The following is a 17,778-nucleotide window of genomic DNA, read 5'->3' as shown; positions in this document are numbered from 1 at the left end:
GAATATGAGCACCAGGTTTGTAAAGTTAATAAGTAGATAACTGTTTATTGAACAAACTGTCATTAACCAGTGCCAAAAGAAAGAACTATGAACGGCTAATTTCTAACTCTATAACCTAAACTCTACCCCTTCTTAAATCCCTATACACATACACATACAAACACAAAAGACACACAAAAAAGCGTGGATTTTAAGGGTGGGATAAAACAGCTCAATAGCATCAATTCCGAGTACAGGATTTGATGGCAACAAAAACAGAAAATGCTTTAAAAACTTAGCAGGTCTGACCTCACCTGTGGAGAGGGAAACAGTTGCCGTTTTGAGTCCGTATGACCCTCCTTCAGAGCTACAGAGAAGTAGAAATGTGATGAAATTTATACTGTTTAAGGGGGAGTGGAGCAGGTGAAGTTGGATAGAAGGCCAGCGATAGGTGGGGGCAAAGGAGAGATTGACAAAAATGTCATGAACAAAAGGACAAAGGGATTGTTAATGGTAGTGGTAAGGGCTAAAAAAGGTGCTGATAGTGGCATTAAGGTAAGAACACAGAATGTGATAATAGCAGGACAATGGTAAGCACTATGAAAAGAACAACATGCACAAGTAACAGATGGCCCTTGTGGGGTTGGGGTGGGGGGAGGGGCAGTGGTGGGGGGAATAAGGGATCGAAAATGGGATAAGGGGGTAAAAAAGGGGGATAAAACAATGAATAAATGAATAAAAATGAATAAAAATAAGTGGATAAAAATTAAAAATGAATTTTGCAAAAGGGATTAAAAAGGGGTGTAGATAGAGGAGAGAGTTCATGGCCTGAAGTTGTTGAACTCAATGTTAAGTCCGGAAGGCTGTAAAGTGCCTAATCGGAAGATGGTTCGATGGGTTGATTTTCGTCAATGTCTTCCAAATTCTTTTCAGTTCTTGCTGATGACACAAGGTGGTCTTACAGTACTTTCAGTCTTTAGTTCACTGGTTGAGCACTTGCCTTTCAATGATTCTAACAGTGATTTTCCCCTTTGCCTCTTGACAGGAGTTTTCAAAGAGAGAACAAGTTGTAGAGATATGAGGAGAAAAAGCCAGCTAGCTATTATTGTGGAATTACTGGAATCTTCCACACACAGGAGAAAGAGGTTTCAGGACTTATTCCTTTCAGGCTAGGAGCTATTCTGCTGTCCTGCTCTCACACAAAACCTGATCACCTGGTCAGGAGCCAATTAAAATGCTGTTGTCAAGCAGCTCCCTTGGTCCAGGACTCCTTTCTAGCACCATCCTCTCTTTCATGGCACACTCTGTTCCAAGACTGCAACATTGTATATATATCTTATCCTGTTCCATTAGAAATGTCTTTCAAACTGCAGCCTTTGTAGTTTTAAATCCACAGTCCAACAGAAATACAAAGATATGTCCTTTACAGCAGTCCGACAGAAATAACAAGATATGTTCCTTACAAGATGCAGAGCTTCACAGTCCTGTTGCATTGTTAGGGCAGTGAATTTGCCATTCTCTTTCCCAGTAGCACACCAGCACAACCACTGAAGCAAAAATCTCTCCTTTAATTGCTACTTCAGGCATTTTATTGACTTTTCTTTAACTGTAATACCCATTGTGAAAGCTATGCTAATCTGTTTGCCTCAATTCATTCAATTTAAAAATCTCAGCATTTATGTTTAGAATCATAAAAGTTACAACACAGAAGGAGGCATTTGGCCCATCATGTCTGTTCTGGCTCTCTTCAATAGCAAATCAGCTCATTCCACTCCCTAGCCCTGCAATTTTGCTGTCTTCAGGTACTTATCCAATTCGCTTTTGAAGCCATGATTGAATCTGCCTCCACTGCATTCTCAGGCAGTGCATTCCAGATCCTAACCACACTCTGCATTAGAAGCTTTTTCCTCAGGTCACCATTGGTTCTTTTGCCTTTCACCTTATATCGGTGTCCTCTGGTTTTTGACCATTCTGCCAATGGGAACAGTTTCTCCCTAGCTGCTTTGTCTAGACCCTCATGATTTTGAACACTTCTATCAAACCCCCTTTCAACCCTTTCTGAGAATAACACCAGCTTCTCCAATTTGACCAAGAACCCAAGACTCAAATTCCCCCATTCCAGTAACCATCCTCATCAATTTTTTTTGTGTACCCCCATCTAAATCCTTCACATTCTTCCTAAAGTGCAGTGCCCAGAATTGCAAATAATACTCCACCATGACTTCCTTGCTTTTGTACTCTATGCCTCTATTCATTAAGCCCAGGATCCCATACAAAAGTAAAATACTGTGGATACTGGAAATCTGAAATGAAAACAAAAAATGTTGGGAAAACTCAGCAGGTCAGGCAGCAGCTGTGGAAAAAAACCAAGTTAATGTTTTAAGTAGAGTGCCCTGTCATCTTCTGAGGTCATTAAGATATATATCAAGAAAACTAGTGGTCCCCGTACTGACCGCTGAAGAACCTCACTGAATACTTTCCTCCAGTCCGAAAAAGAGCTGTTAAGGTAGAGAAAAGAAAACAGCCAGAGTTCCTTCACCAAATAACTATCAGTGGCCTCTGCTTGTAAGTTATTTGAGGAGATTATTCTCTATTTCCTATCACTCAGCTAAGTTTGTACCCGTGTTGCCACTGTCCCTTTTATTCCATGCGCTTCAACTTTACCCATTCCCGGCCGACTGACCAAGCCAACTGTGTTATGGCGTGGTCAGTGTATTATTGGAGTCAATTGGCTGGTTAACAAGCTCAGTTGACCTTTGATTATTTATTTAAATGGCGCCCACCCACCTGCCGTGTTATGGGGGTGAGTTCGGTGGTGGGCGGGAAGGTGGTGGGAAAACATGCCTGGTGGGGGTATGTAAAACCCAGCCCCTGATTTCTTAGACTGAGTCATGTTCAGATGGAATACTCAAATAAGCCAGATGTGAAATGTAATATTTTTAAGCATGAAACATACAGAAGGAAACAACAGGATAATTCAAGGACTCATTTTGAGTAATTTCTGAATAACTATTAAATTGCATTTTGTTTCCACAACTATACAAGGTTAGACTACATTCAATTTGCAACATTACTAATAAATTGTACAGAAACATTTTAATTGAATGATACCTTTTTTACACAGCTGTCGACCTTATGAAACATGAGGTAATATTCAGTATGGTGAGGTTGACTGCAACTAGTATCATATGCATCGGCTTCCTGCTCATGCTTCTTCCTGAAGAATGGGATGAAATAACTTTAAGGTTTATAAACAGATTAAAAGAGAAGAAAAATGAAGAACAAACAGAAGACACCACAGAGTCCAGTGTCCACACCCGAAGCAGAAGCAGGGCAAATGGAACAGTTTCAATTCCTTTAGCTTAAAAGCAGCTAAGTTTTTAAATGCACGAAGATGTATATTCTGTGAATATAATTTAGTTTTGTGAGACTTAGTATGCTATTATGACAGTATTACTTTTTGAAGCAAAGATCTATGGTATACAATATAAGTATAATAGTTAATAAATTATAAAGAATACATTATTGCAATTCAAACTTTATAAAGTTACATGGGAATGGGTGTTAATGTCTAATAAAGTTTTTGTAAAGGTCCTTGCATTGGGTTTTCTATTATTTATTTAATGATACAACTCTTTGGTTAAAAAGAGCATTTTTTCTTTTTGATTGTCGTTACTGCATTCAATTGTATTCTAACAGAATCAAAATAAAATACCTATAGAGCACATGTAAAAGTGTCCTGCTTTGTCTTGTATAGGTCATACTATGACTTATTTGAATACTGTTTAAGTGCTGCAGTTAATGCATGGGAGATTTGTGCTGGCAGTTCATTATAATGAGACTGGCACATAGTCAGTGCTGCCCATGCTGCTTATTGGCAGTGTGGCTGTTTGGGGGACTGTGGGCAGGAAATTAGAATTCACTGATGCCACTTAAAGGTAGCCTGCACCTCCTTAAAGGGGAGATGAATCGTACCTATAGGTAGCAGGACGTACTTGAAACTGGACGACATAACTGGAAGACTTGCAGATTCTCACATGTAACATGGGAGGTCCTTGTTCAGGCAGTTGGCAAGGGGAGGGAGATCTATACTCCTCAGGGGACAGAGAATCTTCCAGACAACAAATGCATTGGCAATGGGAAGAGATAACTCAGGAAGTTGATTTCAGGAACTTAGCCCCTAGGACCTGGCTGCAATGGTAAAAGAAGTGTGATGACCTTCCCTGGATTGTCAAAGTAAGGCTTCTAACCATCAGCTCAGTTAATCTCTGTTCACATGTGCACCAGCTACAACTCCACTACTCATAACCCACCCCCTCCCCCCTCTCCTGCTTCAGTGAGGAGGCTGTAACCAAGCTCTGTCACTTTGCAGGCAAATCTGGAGCCCCAAACCAGTCACAGGGTAGCCCTTCCTGTGACAGCCGCTAGGGTCCTGAACTTCTGTTCCACGTTGGTTTTGATAAAAGTAGATCTGCAGAAACTGTTTCCACTAGTGGGAGGATCAGAAATCAGAGGACACTGATTTAAGATAATAAGCATCCTTGGAGGAAGGTGGGGAATGGGAAAATGAGGAGAATATCTTTTACTCAGCTACTTGTTATGATCATAAATACATTGCCTGAAAGGGTGGTGGAAATGGATTCAATAGTAACTTTCTGAAGGGAAGTGCATGTATTTCTGAAAATGAAAGAGTTGCTGGACTATGAGGAAAAAGCAAGGGAGTGGGGCTAATTAAAAAGCTTTTTCAAAAAGCCGGCACAGGCGTGATTGGCTGAATTACCAAGTTCTATGAATACATATATTTCTTCTGCCAATTTTAGAAAGATAATTGGTTGTTCTACATAGCTGAAAACAGCCTTCAAATTTTTAAATATTCCCTATTCCCACAGCTGAACTATTTCCTCTTTCACCATGAGCTGGGCAGAATCTTCGTTCTTGGTAAAGACAGATACAAAGTATTCATGTAATACCCCAGCTATACCACCTGCCTCCATGTGTAGATCTTTTTTTGGTCCCTAATTGGCTCCACTCCACTTTTTACCACCCTTTTGCTATTTATATACCTCTAGAAGGCTTTTATGTTCCTCTTAATATTAGCCTCCCGTGTTTTCTCATACTCTCTTTGCTTCCCTTATTTGCTGTTTCAATTCCCCTCTCAACCTTCTTTATTGAGCCTGGGGGCCAGATTCTTTGTTGCAAAATGTGAGTCGGGCCCTTTCCTGATGTCCAAAATGCACACCCTACTCATGACTTACTTTGCCTAGGATTTTCATCTTTTCACACAGGGTTTGGGTTCACAATATGATTTGTGAGCCATGATGGAGTGCAGGAGGAGCCTGGGTGTGGAGGTGTGCTGCTTAGAAGGCTCACCCACCACCCCCACCTACCTCATGCTCCCTGCATGCCCATGCTATCTCATGCCCCCTCCATGCCCTCTCATATTTCCCTATGCCACTTCTATGCCCCTCAGATTTCCCATGCTCCCTCAGATCCCCTAGGCTCCTCTATGACCCCTCAGATCCCCATGCCACACCATGTCCCCTCCATGCCCACCATGTATTATCCATAGCATCTCACCCAGTATGGAGCCATGCAATAGCAATGCAGGTATGAAAACATTAAACCTGTAACAATCTAATTAAACACTCATTCAAGCCTCTGTCATTGATACTGCAAAAAGAAACTCTATTTCTATAGAAAAAAGTTTATTCCCTTAAATGGCCATTAAATTACATAAACAAACAGCCATATAGTCAGAAACCACCTATACTCATTCTTATATTCCCCAGATATTGATGGTAAACTTCTAGCTGGTATTTTGTTGACGATTTAAGGTGTAAAGGTCCATCTGGTGCCCTCTGCTCAATAGTTCTTGAAGGGTTTATTGGTTCACTAACCACAGCATTCCTCAGGTTTTCTCTAATGTCTTTAGTTATGGAGGTGAGCAGGGTGAAGAGGAGACTTGGGAAATGGAATAAGAGTTCTGAGGGATTGACACAGGTTGACTATTCAGAGTTCTGGAGGCAGTACCACAGATTCAGGTAGTGGTTGCATGCAGGGAGAAATTAAATTTGCTGACTAACTGTTGGAAGGGCATAATCTTGTGCCTTATTCCCTCACTCTATCTTTCGATGCTAAAACAAGGAATGAACAAAGTAACCAGGCCAGGAGCATAGTGCAACAACGTACCCTTAATAGATTAATCCCTGGTGTCTCTGCAGGCCAGGCGTGACTGAGTTTATCATTTAACAGGCTGAGAGGGCGCTTGGAGTTACTGACAGGAACAGGGTTGGTAACTCTTTAACCTGTGCTAGTGAGTAACAGGGGCAGAGCTTGTGGCGTTACCCCGGTAACAGAAGTTGCAGAATTCCCTGGTTGATCACTGCAATGTAAATCTCCCGCCTAGATCCGTGGACTAAAACCCGCAACTAACACACAAACACACACACACACACAGTCATCGTCTGAAAGCTCCCTGAGCCTTGATACTTTAGACAGCCCGGAGGGAAGATGGGCTCGGGCTGGTCCAAAGCCCATCACAAGGTGATCAAGGTGACTCCGGTGCCGGCAGGAGAAGCGGGTACTTGCCCCAGAGGCGAACGGGACGGCAGCTCCGCCTGTCGCGGGCCGGAGGGTTCGCTTGTGGCCGCCGGGGACTTTCTGACCCACGGCCACCTGAAGGCAGCTCATCGGTGGAGAGTCAGCGAACTCCCTCCCTTGACGGAGGTGGGATGTGGCGCTCGCGCCCTGCCCAGCCTCAGGCAAGGTAAGTGCACCAATAAAGCAACCCACTTGGACCTGCCCTGAAGCAGCTTGTGCTCGGTGCTGGCTCAGCACGGGGGCTTTCAACCCCAGTCAGCTTTTATTCACTTTCGCCCAATTGTTTCCTTTTTTACAACAGGAAAGATTCACTTTTTCCAGACGGTTTAGTCGCGGACACACACATAATCTTGTATTGGTCAGAGAAGTTCTCCTTACGGGGGAAACTATTTGTGTAAATACATTATGCACTGAGCAGGTTTACAAGCTCTGTCGTCTCCTGCCTTCCAAGTTCAGTGGAATGGATCAGGGGACCCAGGGATTTGTCAATATTCCCTTGGAGTGCATTTTAATTTGTTAATTATTGTCTATAGATTTGCATATTGCTATGGTATTTTTTCCTAGAGGACAAAGCGGTCAACAGTTCCTGCACCGTTAATGTTTCACGAGGCCACGTGTGATTTTTTGACAAATTGTATCCATCTTTTAAGTGCCCAGGCCCATCTCGATTGATGTCACGTTAGACGACGGGGAAAAGAGCATCATTAAAAAACACCCTCCTCGAAGATTTGAGGTGAGTGAAGTATTTGAGGTGAGTCAACTATTTTGCACCCGTCAGCGCGTTGGATCAGCTCTAAGTTAATCAGAGGACGAAACAACTTTTAAGGCCAAAAACAGAAGGAAACTTCAGTCTGAAGGACCTGGGAAATGATCAGCCCTTTTCTACCCAGTCAGCTTATAAACAAGGTCCCCCCTCTTCAGTCCGTTCGGCCCCGGTTTTAAATGTTACCTTTTTGTGTGTGTAATTTAATCTCATTTTATTGATTTTCTACTTTTCCCCTCTTGAAAGAAGAAACTTAAAACACCTTTTAGGTTATGGCCTGTCAAAACTTTGTCCTAAAGGCCAAGCAAAAACTCTCATTATTCAGATATGGGTGAGGCCAATCCTCATTGTGTCATTATGCATCTGACCTGGAAAGGGCTGTCTGCCTGTCTGGATATGGAAAGATCCTCCATATGGCAAAAGCAAAACACTGCAGATGCTGGAAATCTGAAATAAAAACAGAAAATGCTGAAGTACTCAGCAGGTCGGGCAGCATCTGTGGAGAGAGAAAAACAGAGTTAATGTTTCAGCTTGACGACCTTTCAACCATATGGCACTTGAACAGGTAACCTCACTCAGCTACACATGATCAGTGTTAATAACTGCTGGATGATGTAGTGTCATATTGTTAGGTAGGCTGTTGAAAATGATGTGTTATGCTGCATATTCTTTATCGACATGGGAGTACCCAAGTGTTCTACATTTATGGGCTGTACATAGTGTTTGAAACTCGTTTGTCAATCATTTTAACCAATATCAGGCAGCTGAAACTAACAGGTAGAATAATGTTGAATTTATTCATCAAAGGGGTAATAACACTAAGTAAGAACTTTTCAAATCTTCAGGCTCATAAAATGTAAACTGGGATAAACCAGAGGCTGGGATTTTCCCTGAAATGTGCGAAGTCCGATAGGCAGGAAAAATGGCGTTCCACCCGCCAGCCACAATGGTGGCTTTTTGTGGTGAATTGTCCGCATCGCAGCTGATTAATTATTCATCCACAGGAACACGTCGTCCCGCTGGTGGCAGCATCTGATTCTTCCACCCTGCCGTGACCTTAGCGCTCCCTAACTCCAGGTGTCATATTTAAACTTCGCCTCTGCACAGCGTTCGCACTCTCTGCAGCTGCTCCAGTGACGATACAGCTGCCAAATGCAGAAAGCATGCTGCGCCCAAATTCAGTGGTGCCTCTCTGTTGCAGCTGTTGAACACAGTTGAAGCCCACCTCATTGCCCTCTACCCCTGCTCTGACTGCGGGCCTTCCACCAAGGTGACCAACCTGGCTTTAGAGGCAGCCGCAGCGGTGGTCAGTGCAAATGCCCTGCAGAAGAGGTCAGCCACCAAGTGCAGGAAGAGGACGAACGATCTCATCCATTTCACCAGGGTAAGTCAACCATCTCATCTATTCACACACTCACAAGCCCATCACACATTCGCAAGGATCTCTCTCGCTGCCACCTCAAGGGACATCACCTCTCACTCCCACACACCCTCACATCTCCAACTGACCTCATCTCCTCTGGAGTTTGCATCTTAATCCTGTCCAGGGCTCCACTTGCCACCCACACGTGCCTGGCATCCTTATTGTCTGCCCTCGCATGCGTCTTGTTCACACTCTCGCCATCTGTCTTCATGCGGGACAAGCTGGCTTACAACAAGAAGGAGAAGTCCCAGACCGGGGGTGGAGCTCCCGAGATCAAGGTTCGAGAATAGAGCCATAGAGCTGGCCATGGAGGGTGTAGACCGTGCCTGTGCTGACAGTGAGGTTAGCGGCGCACACTCAAGCAAGGATCCTTAACTAGAATATCCATCAGACAGCTACACTGAGAGTGATTTCTCCTGTTTCAGAGTCACCTGCCATGCACAAATCATTCTCCTTTCTTTAGTAGATGCCTCTGGGAAGCTGCCGAGGGCATCGCGAGCGAGGCCCTCAAATCCAGCCCTGAAGACTTCTCGGAGGAGGATCCTGAGTACAGCACCTTCGAAGGCCCATCACAGCACTCACCACACCCTCCACCAGCTCAGAGATACACACCTCAGTGGCACCTAGTCTAGAGCAGCCTTGGGATCACAATGTGGCGAGCACAGCACACAGTTTAGTCCACAGCAGGTGAAGTCAGGGACATCAGAGGTCTGCGGCACGCGGAGGGCTACTGAAGGCCACAATTCTGCTGAGTCTGAGTCTGATGACGAGCCACTGGACTCATCCTAATTCAGTTGCTGGAGCTGCAAAGGCAAACTCGGGAGCATCAGGAAGGGATGTCCACTGCATTCCTGATTGCAACGCACAAAGGAGGAGTCCATCCACCTTCAGTCCGAGGTGATAGCACCGGCATGCCAATGCACTGTGGTCAACACCGGCAGATTGACGGCTGCCATGGAGATGTTGGTCCAGGACATCGGTCCTGCACTGCTGCAGGTGCTGCACTCCAATGCTGTAACTTTTGGTGTCATCCAGTGTCAGCACAAGAGGGCTGCAGGGCACTCAATCTCACTTGGGCTGCCCCTTCTCTTCAAGGAGTCAGCCAGGAGCCCTGGGCCACCCAAAGGGAGCAGGACTAGCAGCTTGACCCTCCGGGGTCATGTACCCAGGTGACTCCGGGATTTTCTGGCTGATCCAAATCCCCTCTTCCTATGACTTTATCAGTTCCAGCTCCACAGGCCAAGGAAGGTGCACCAGCTCCACAGCAGGACCCCAAAAGCAGGCTGGGACCCACCAGGTCTCAGCCCTCCAGAGGACGCTTGCCAAGGTCATCACAGACAACAGGGCGTAGCAGTCAGCAGGCTATCTCCAGCTCCACTGTGGAAGCCGGGGGAGTACCAAGAAGTAACAGCAGGGCAAAGAAAGTGAAGATGTAGTTGTACAATGTTGGCAGGGTGTTAACCACATGTATATAATGTTCACAAATGTAAATAGACTCACAATCATTTCATATCTCCTCTTGTCTATGCCTCCTTCTTATGGTGAGATGTGTTACTGTCAATCACGTGATACCTTGATTCCTGCACCCACTTTTCGCAATTGTCTCTATCCTGGGCCTCTCTTCTGTGCAGTGTGCTGCCATCTCACCACAGTGAGTGGCCCATTTCAACATTATGCTCCATATCAGTAATGCCTGCACCTAATGCTGATTGTGCTTGTGGAATGACCCTCGTTCCCATGCCTCATAGGATCTCGTCATGTGCATTCTTGGCTCTGAACGATTGAGGCTGGGGTGTGCCCCTATGTCATCTACATACTTGACAGGTGAAGGCATGGTGATTAAAGAGAGATGTGCTAACGCATGGAGAAGGCTCATGTACCATCCAACTCCATCTGCCCACTGTCTCTCGGCAGGCTTACAATGATATGTCTATTCTCAGGGCTAATGTGTGCTGCCCTCCGCCAAACAAGTTTCCGACATTCCCAGTGTCAATCTGCTGAGCTCAGCAAAAACTTGGACAACCTTTCCGCATCAAGGTGATGAAGCAATGGCACATTTGTATGCAGGCGCTGAGATGCCCAACCTTAAGCATTTCTCACCCTGCAGTTGTGACTATTGTGGGGAGAAGAGTCTGGTCACAAAGTTGATAGACAGTGATGTGCGTCCTATCACATTGACACTCCAAGAGGTTACTGATGCTATTTCCAAATGGTGATTTCTGGAGGCCAAAACAGCCTTCAGGTATGCTCTGGAATTGCACATCGATGCTTCAGACAAGGTGGAGGGGAGCAATGGGATAGGAGTGAGTATGTGATGAAGCAGAACAGTGCTCCTCATTAGCCATGGCGTGTGCCCTCGGGGGCTTCATATTCTTTCATGTTTTTCTCATGATCATGTTGGACTTTGCTAGAGCCAGGGCTTGCCATGAGGGCACACTGGTTGTGTAGAAGAGGAGGCATCTCACTATCAGGCAGTCAGGGAGTGTACTGAGTCATCTCTAAGTGCGGTCACAGCAGCGGTATTTCATCAGTTGCCTTGTCCCAAGTGTTATGTTTCTGTGTCACCATCGATGTAACACATTGTGCGTGGCTGCATTGGTTCTGATGGATCTCCATGAGGAGCTTTGCCAGATTGAAGGCAATGCAGGCACTAGGCCAGTGAGGATCGCGCAAGTGCCCATGTGTCTTGTTGGGTGCTGTTGCAATTGGGATGCTGGATGGATGTGTGAAGAGGCAGTACTTTGATGTCTGATGTCGGAATGCCCTCCACCAGGTATCACCTCATCTCAGCGCAGACATATACCTACATCCTTCACTGCATCAGGGCAATGTGAGCATTCTGTGCAATGATGCACTATCATCTGGAAGTCCCTGGGTGAAATTAGAGGAGTAGCTATGCTGGTGGTCATACTGGCCCATGATGGAGGTTGTCCAGGAAGATCCTCAGTGCATCTCATCATCCTCCTCCTGAAATCTGCAGGCAATGAGGGCCTCACGAGCACACCTGCCTCATCTGGCCTGTGCAGTGGCCTCTGCACCTGCAGCCTGCATCCTTGGCTTCCAAGATCTCATCACCATTATCCCCTTCAAGGTCCTCCTCATTGGAGGAGATGTGCAGCTCCACCATCTCGTCACCTGCCAAGTCCTCCCCACTTTGTAGCGCCAGGTTGTGTAGCATGCAGCCAGCCAAGATGATGTGTGAGAGCCTCTGGGGATGGTACTGGAGCACTCTGCCAGATCGGAATTGCATTTTCAGGATCACCATAGTGTGTTCATGGGTTGTGGCGTGGGCCTTGTTATACCACCTCTCTGCAGGAGTCTGAGGCTGATGCATGGACGTCATCAGCCACAGCCTTTGTGGGTAACCCTTGTCCCCGAGGAGCCAACCCTACATCCTGTATTGTCCCTCAAAGATGTCAGGGATCTGAAACCTACTCAGGATGTACGAGTCATGGACGCTTCCATGGTGCACATCTGCATGATAAGTTTGTTATGGTCACACACCAGCTGAACATTGAATGGGTGGGAGTCTTCCTGGTTGATATACTGGACTGCCTGTTGCTTGGGAACTTTTATAGCCACATGAGTACAGTCAATGGCACCCTGCACCTGTCGGAAACTGGAAAGCTCTGCAAAGCCCAGTGCTCTCGTGTCCTGGCTTGCTTGATCTCTGTCAAAGTGGACAAAATTGTGGGCCTTTGCAAAAAGGATGTCAGTGACCTCCTGGGTGCATTTGTGGGTGAACACTTGGGAGATGCTGCAGAGGTCCCCAGTGGAGCCTTGGAAGGAGCCATTGGCGTAGAAGTTGAGTGCAGCGGTTACTTACACAGCCACGAGCAATAGATGGCCTCCCAGTCCCCGAGGCACCAATTCCTGGAGAATGTGGCAAACGTCAGTCACCAGATCCCTTGACATGGGTGGTATCTGTGACACTGGTTCTCGGTCATCTGCAGATTACACATGTGATGTCTATACAGCCTGGGAGTAGTGAGGCGTGTATGAATTATGGCTCTCTGAGGGTTATCCTCTGTGTTCAGAGGAGGATCCGCTGCTCCTTGGTCTTGAGGGCTCTGCTCCTCCCCTTGGCAATCCAGACACCTCTGTCATCTTCTTCTCATTCTTCCCTCCTGCCTATAAGCAATAATGCAGGCAGCAATAACACCAGGCTCCTTCTTCCTGATGGTCTCCTCACTGCGGTAACAATGAGAAGCACGTAGCCCTTCCCTTCCCTCAGTCCTGTCTGGCCCTTGACCCAGTGGAGCCCTCGTCCTGCAGCACGGTAAAAGCCACCCCTGCCTGTTGGTACCTGTAGAAACTGGCTTTGGGATCCGCCTGAAACCGATGCGGTGCAGCCTGCAAAGCCTGGCGCTGACCCCCACGAGCACTACGCAATGCAACTTATATAAACTCACCTCGGGGTCAGGAGTGAAGTGCAAATCGCCGGCTGCACATTGTTTAAGTGCTCTTGTGAAACATGTTCTAATTGCACGCTGACATGTGCTGTTCATCCAGTGTGGAGGGACGATTCCAGCGAGCTGGCGTCATAAAGAGATGCTGATTTAAGCTAATGACGCTTGCGACAATCAGCAGCGGGGAACGCGACACTCCATTGACGGCCGGAGCGCACAATCGCTTCCTTGTATTACCACTTCTGGGCCTTCTCACGAGATTTAGCTCTTGCGGCCACCATTATGCCCGCCGCGATTGGGAATGTAAAATCCCAGCCAGAGCCTTAGAAGGATAACTTCAAAGAGAACTGACAGCCTGAATTTTCAGGACTGGATTGACAACAAGCTAGATCCACAGGGGACATGCAATTCACAATTTGGATTTCTTTAATTTTCTGCATCTCGAGCCTTCACACAACTTCCTTACATTTCCATCTTAGATTTTATCCAAGCTATGATAGAAATAACATACCTGCAACAAAATGCACACATTGGGTGGAATTGCCCTTGTCGCATGTTGGGCATGTTTGGTGACATGAGTGGACGACGTGGCGAGAAGGCCAAAAATTGGTTTCATGATGTCGTGAAACCAGTTTGCGATCGTCCGCTCAGCTCGTCAATCAGACGTCGGGAACCTCATTGTAATACATCAGCATATCATTATAAGGCCAGCCCGCCAGACTCATTCCCCCCACCTGCTGGATCATCCACCCATGGATCACACCAACGTGTTTCACAACATCATATAAAAGGATTGGACTTGGCAGGCTGCACTTTGAGGGGAACTCAGAGTTGAGTGCACAGTAACGTTGTGGAGCACTCGCGAAGGACGTCTGTTGCACTACAAGGTTGAGGCACGTTGGGGGAGGGGGCAAAGGCTGCCCTGAAGTTGAGGCGACTTTGGTGGGGTGGGGCTGGAACAAAGACTGCACTGTGGTTGAGGCAACTTTGGTGGGGTGGGGGCAAAGGCTTTCCTGCGGTTGAAGATAGCACACAAGCACGTGTGGTGTGGGGTGGAGGTGGGCGAGGGAAGTGACCACGCATTAGGGAAACCTTGTATAAAGTGACCATTCCTCTGCAACTCAGACAGTTCAGGCACAACCACATTGATATGATTGGAGTCGGGCCTCTAGCTTATCTGCCCACTCAAGCAACGCAGAGGCATGAAAGTGCCACCAAGTGCTCCAGAACTTTTCACCCCTCGGGCACAGGCTGCAAACTAATGAGTGTTTTAGAGGACTGCAGAACAATTGGACAGTTGGGCACATTGTACAATCTCCTTGCTAAAGCTGGCCATGGAGTAGTCACTGGTGGAGGCGCTCACAGCCCCTTGCAATGTCAGCATCCCGGTTTGGATCAGCCCCGCCATGGTTCAAGCTAACAGTGCAGCCTTGCAGTGTGGATTAGGAGAATGCCTGCACCTGAGCTGAGAGCACAGCAAGCAGTCCAATGAGTGAAGCTGCTGCCAATCGGTCAGGTGGAGTGGGGCAGAGGTGGGTGGGGTTTCGGGCAGCCATTCAGCGCACTAATCTCTGACCATCCAAGTGGTAGCCAGCACTCTCCGGGATGCATTAAGGGGCCTTCAGACCTAACCAAGAGAGGTCCTTAGTACACTCATGCTAACCCACACGTCTCTCTCTTTCATCCTGCAGGAGGAGAACATCAGGAGCATGGAGCCTGGTGAATTAGTTGTATGCCTCATGGCCTACAGGGAGTGGAGACAACAGCGAAGAAAGTGATTGAGGTGCCTGGCTGCGCAGAGGGAGGAGCAGCACCCTTAGGAAGAAGGGCGGCTGGGGCTCCCGCACACAACAAGCCGTAACTAGTCGGCGCCTAGCTAGACCCAGGGTCTATGGATGCCGCCTTTCATTCCTGCGGATGACCAAGAACCAGTGTCGGCAAAGACTGCACATGTCTAGGGAACTGGTCAGTCACATCTGCCACCTGCTGCAGGATTTGGCGCCACATGGACATAGAGGGCATCCACTGCCCGTGGCCGTGAAAGTGACTGCGCTGCTCAATTTCTATGCCAGTGGCTCCTTTTAGGGCTTCACAGGTGACCTCTGTGGGATATGACAATCCTCCACCCACAAGTGCATCCATGAGGTCAAGGATGCCATCTTGGTGCATTTCACCCAGGACTAGGAAAGCCAGGATGCAAGAGCGATTGGATTTGCCCAGATCTCAGTTTTCCTACAGGTGCAGAGTGCCATCGACTGCACTCATGTGGCGCTCAGATCTCCATGGCAACATTCTGGCAGCAATGACAAACACCATCGAGGTGTAGGCATCACTAATGTGTCCAGTGAGTGTGAAGCCAAACCATCACTTTGGTCTGAAGGCTGCACAGAGCACAGGGATGAGGCCCTCGAATGAGACACCCACTTTTATCTTGCACAGAAAGGTTTCACATCTGAATGACATAAACATTGCTCATTAGGACAAGGAGCCATTGGCAGGGAGGAATTCTTGTGAGTTTATTGACAATAGCGAACAGTATGTACAAGTGATTAACACCCATGCCCAGGCTGTGCAACTAATTCTTCTTAACTTTCCTAGCCCTGCCACTACGTCTTGGTGCTCCCCAGGCATCCACAGTGGGGGTGGAGGCAGCCTTCTGACTGCTACACCCTTTCTGTGATGACCTTGATGGGTGTCCTCTGGAGAGCCCCGGCCTGCTTTCGGGGACCTGCTGTGTGGCAGTGGCACCCTCCCTGACCTGTGGAACTGGTGCTGCTGGGGTCGCAGGAAGAGGGGATTTGGATGGGCTGGGCATTCCCGGAGTTACCTGGGTGGATGGCCCCGGGGTGTGCGCCTGCTGATCCTCCTCCTTATGGGTGTCCAAGGGCCCCAGGCTGACTACTTGAGAAGAAGGGGTAGCTGGAGTGAGATCGAGCTGCCTTGCATCCCTCTCGCATACACACCGTTGGAGATGAACTATGGCGTCAGTGTTGGAGTTGACCCCACGCAGCGGAGCACTGTCCTGGATCACGGTCTCTATGGTGGCCACCATCCTACCTCAGTGTGTTGACATGCCGGCGCTATCACCTCAGCTTGAAGGTGGGCGGTCTCCTCCATTGTGCTTTGTGATCTGAGGAATGCAGCGGACATCCCTTCCTGATGTTCCTGAGCTTGCCTTTGCAACTCCAGCAACTGTGACATGACCGAGTCCAGAGGCTCATCACCTGACTCGGACTCAGCAAATATTTGGCCTCCAGCAGTCCTCCGAATGCAGGACACCAGGGAAGTCCCTGCCACTGCCTGCTGTGGGTCAGAAAGTGCGCTATGCTCACCAGATTGTGATCCCGAGGCTACTCTCAAGCTAGGTTCCACCGATGTGTGTATCTGTGCTGGTGGATGGTGTGGGTCAGCGCTGTGTTGGGACTTCAGGGAGGGTGCCTTCAGATTCTTCTTCAGGGGTTTCTTTGGGGCTTGATTTGAGGCCCTGGGTCATGGACTCTGTCGGCTGTTTAGCAGATGTGCCTGCGAAAGCAAGGAGAGATAATTAGTGCATGGCAGTGGCCTGTGAAAGTGGACACATCACTCACAGCATGGTTGTCTGATGGTTGTTGCACTGCTAGACCCTCACTTGGTAGAGCAGCGCCGACCTCACTGTCAGCACAGGAATGGTCCAGATCGTCACCGGCCAGCTGGATGGCTCTGTTTTCAAAGTCCGTGAGGACCTTGATTTCAGACAATTCTCCACCGGCCTGCGACCTCTCCCTCCTGGGGTGTGCCAGCTTGTCCTGCATGAATAGAGATGGAGAGAGTGTAAGCAGGATGCCTGCCAGGCCAGATGAAAAGTATGCCTGGCATGTGTGGGTGCTGAGTGGTCCCATGGACGGGATGGGAACAATGAAGGTGTGTGTGAGAGAGTGAATGGTCTTGTCCCTTGAACCGGCAGTGAGTGAGGGCCCTGTGGATGTGTGATGGGTTTGTGAGTGTGAGAGTTAATATTGATGAGAAGAGTGACTTACCCTGGCAGGACAGAGAAGATCATTCATCCTGATGCAGCATTGGGTGGCTGTCCTCTTTTACAGGGCATTGGTGCTGACCGTTGCTGCCACCTCCTCCCAAGCCAGATTGGGGTGATGTTGCTGCCCATCCTGCAGTCAGAACGGGGGTAGAGGACATCATGGTGAGCCTCCACTGCATCCAAAAGGTGTATGAGGGACGTGTCATTGAACCTGGGGATTGCAGTCTTTTTGCCTTTCAGGGCTGGAAACACTGAGAGGTGTGTGCGGCTGCACTTTAAATATGGTGCCCGGTGTGATGAAGCGGCGAGATGATGGCGTGGCAGGCGAATGAGAGCCTGCCTGCCATGGAAACGGCATGTTTCCTGGGAATGCATAATTAATGCAGCGGGTTTGGGATGATACGGCATGAAATGACATTTTAACTGCTCACTACCACACTTAGTTCAAATCTGGAACAATTCCACCCATTGTGTGGCTTATTTTGCCTTTAATATCAGCACTGCTCCTGTAACAGTTTCTGCAGTATCATCAGCCAGAGCACTGCTTTCCAAAGTGAGATATGGTACCTTTAGAAACCATTAGAAACAT

General features: G+C 47.7%; 2 protein-coding genes across 2 annotated transcripts in view; both read left to right on the top strand.

Moving 5' to 3' along the window:
- Positions 1 to 3,705, top strand: part of slc35f4 (solute carrier family 35 member F4) — a 234,629-nt gene extending 230,924 nt beyond the window's left edge. The window contains exon 7 of the mRNA XM_078562696.1: positions 3,104 to 3,705. Coding sequence (XP_078418822.1) covers positions 3,104 to 3,345 — 242 coding nt within the window. The 3' untranslated portion in view covers positions 3,346 to 3,705. The remainder of the gene's footprint in view (positions 1 to 3,103) is intronic.
- Positions 3,706 to 6,459: 2,754 nt separating this feature from the next.
- LOC144693164 (factor associated with metabolism and energy-like) overlaps positions 6,460 to 17,778 on the top strand; it is a 52,286-nt gene continuing 40,967 nt past the window's right edge. Inside the window, exons 1-2 of the mRNA XM_078562697.1 lie at positions 6,460 to 6,745; positions 7,230 to 7,312. Of these exons, the coding sequence (XP_078418823.1) occupies positions 6,490 to 6,745; positions 7,230 to 7,312 (339 nt within the window). The 5' untranslated portion in view covers positions 6,460 to 6,489. The remainder of the gene's footprint in view (positions 6,746 to 7,229; positions 7,313 to 17,778) is intronic.

Source organism: Cetorhinus maximus, chromosome 18, assembly GCF_964194155.1.
Source record: "Cetorhinus maximus chromosome 18, sCetMax3.hap1.1, whole genome shotgun sequence".
NCBI classification, from domain to species: Eukaryota; Metazoa; Chordata; class Chondrichthyes; order Lamniformes; family Cetorhinidae; genus Cetorhinus; species Cetorhinus maximus.
Note: the sequence above shows the minus strand (reverse complement) of the source record. Positions and strands in the feature narration are given on the sequence as shown.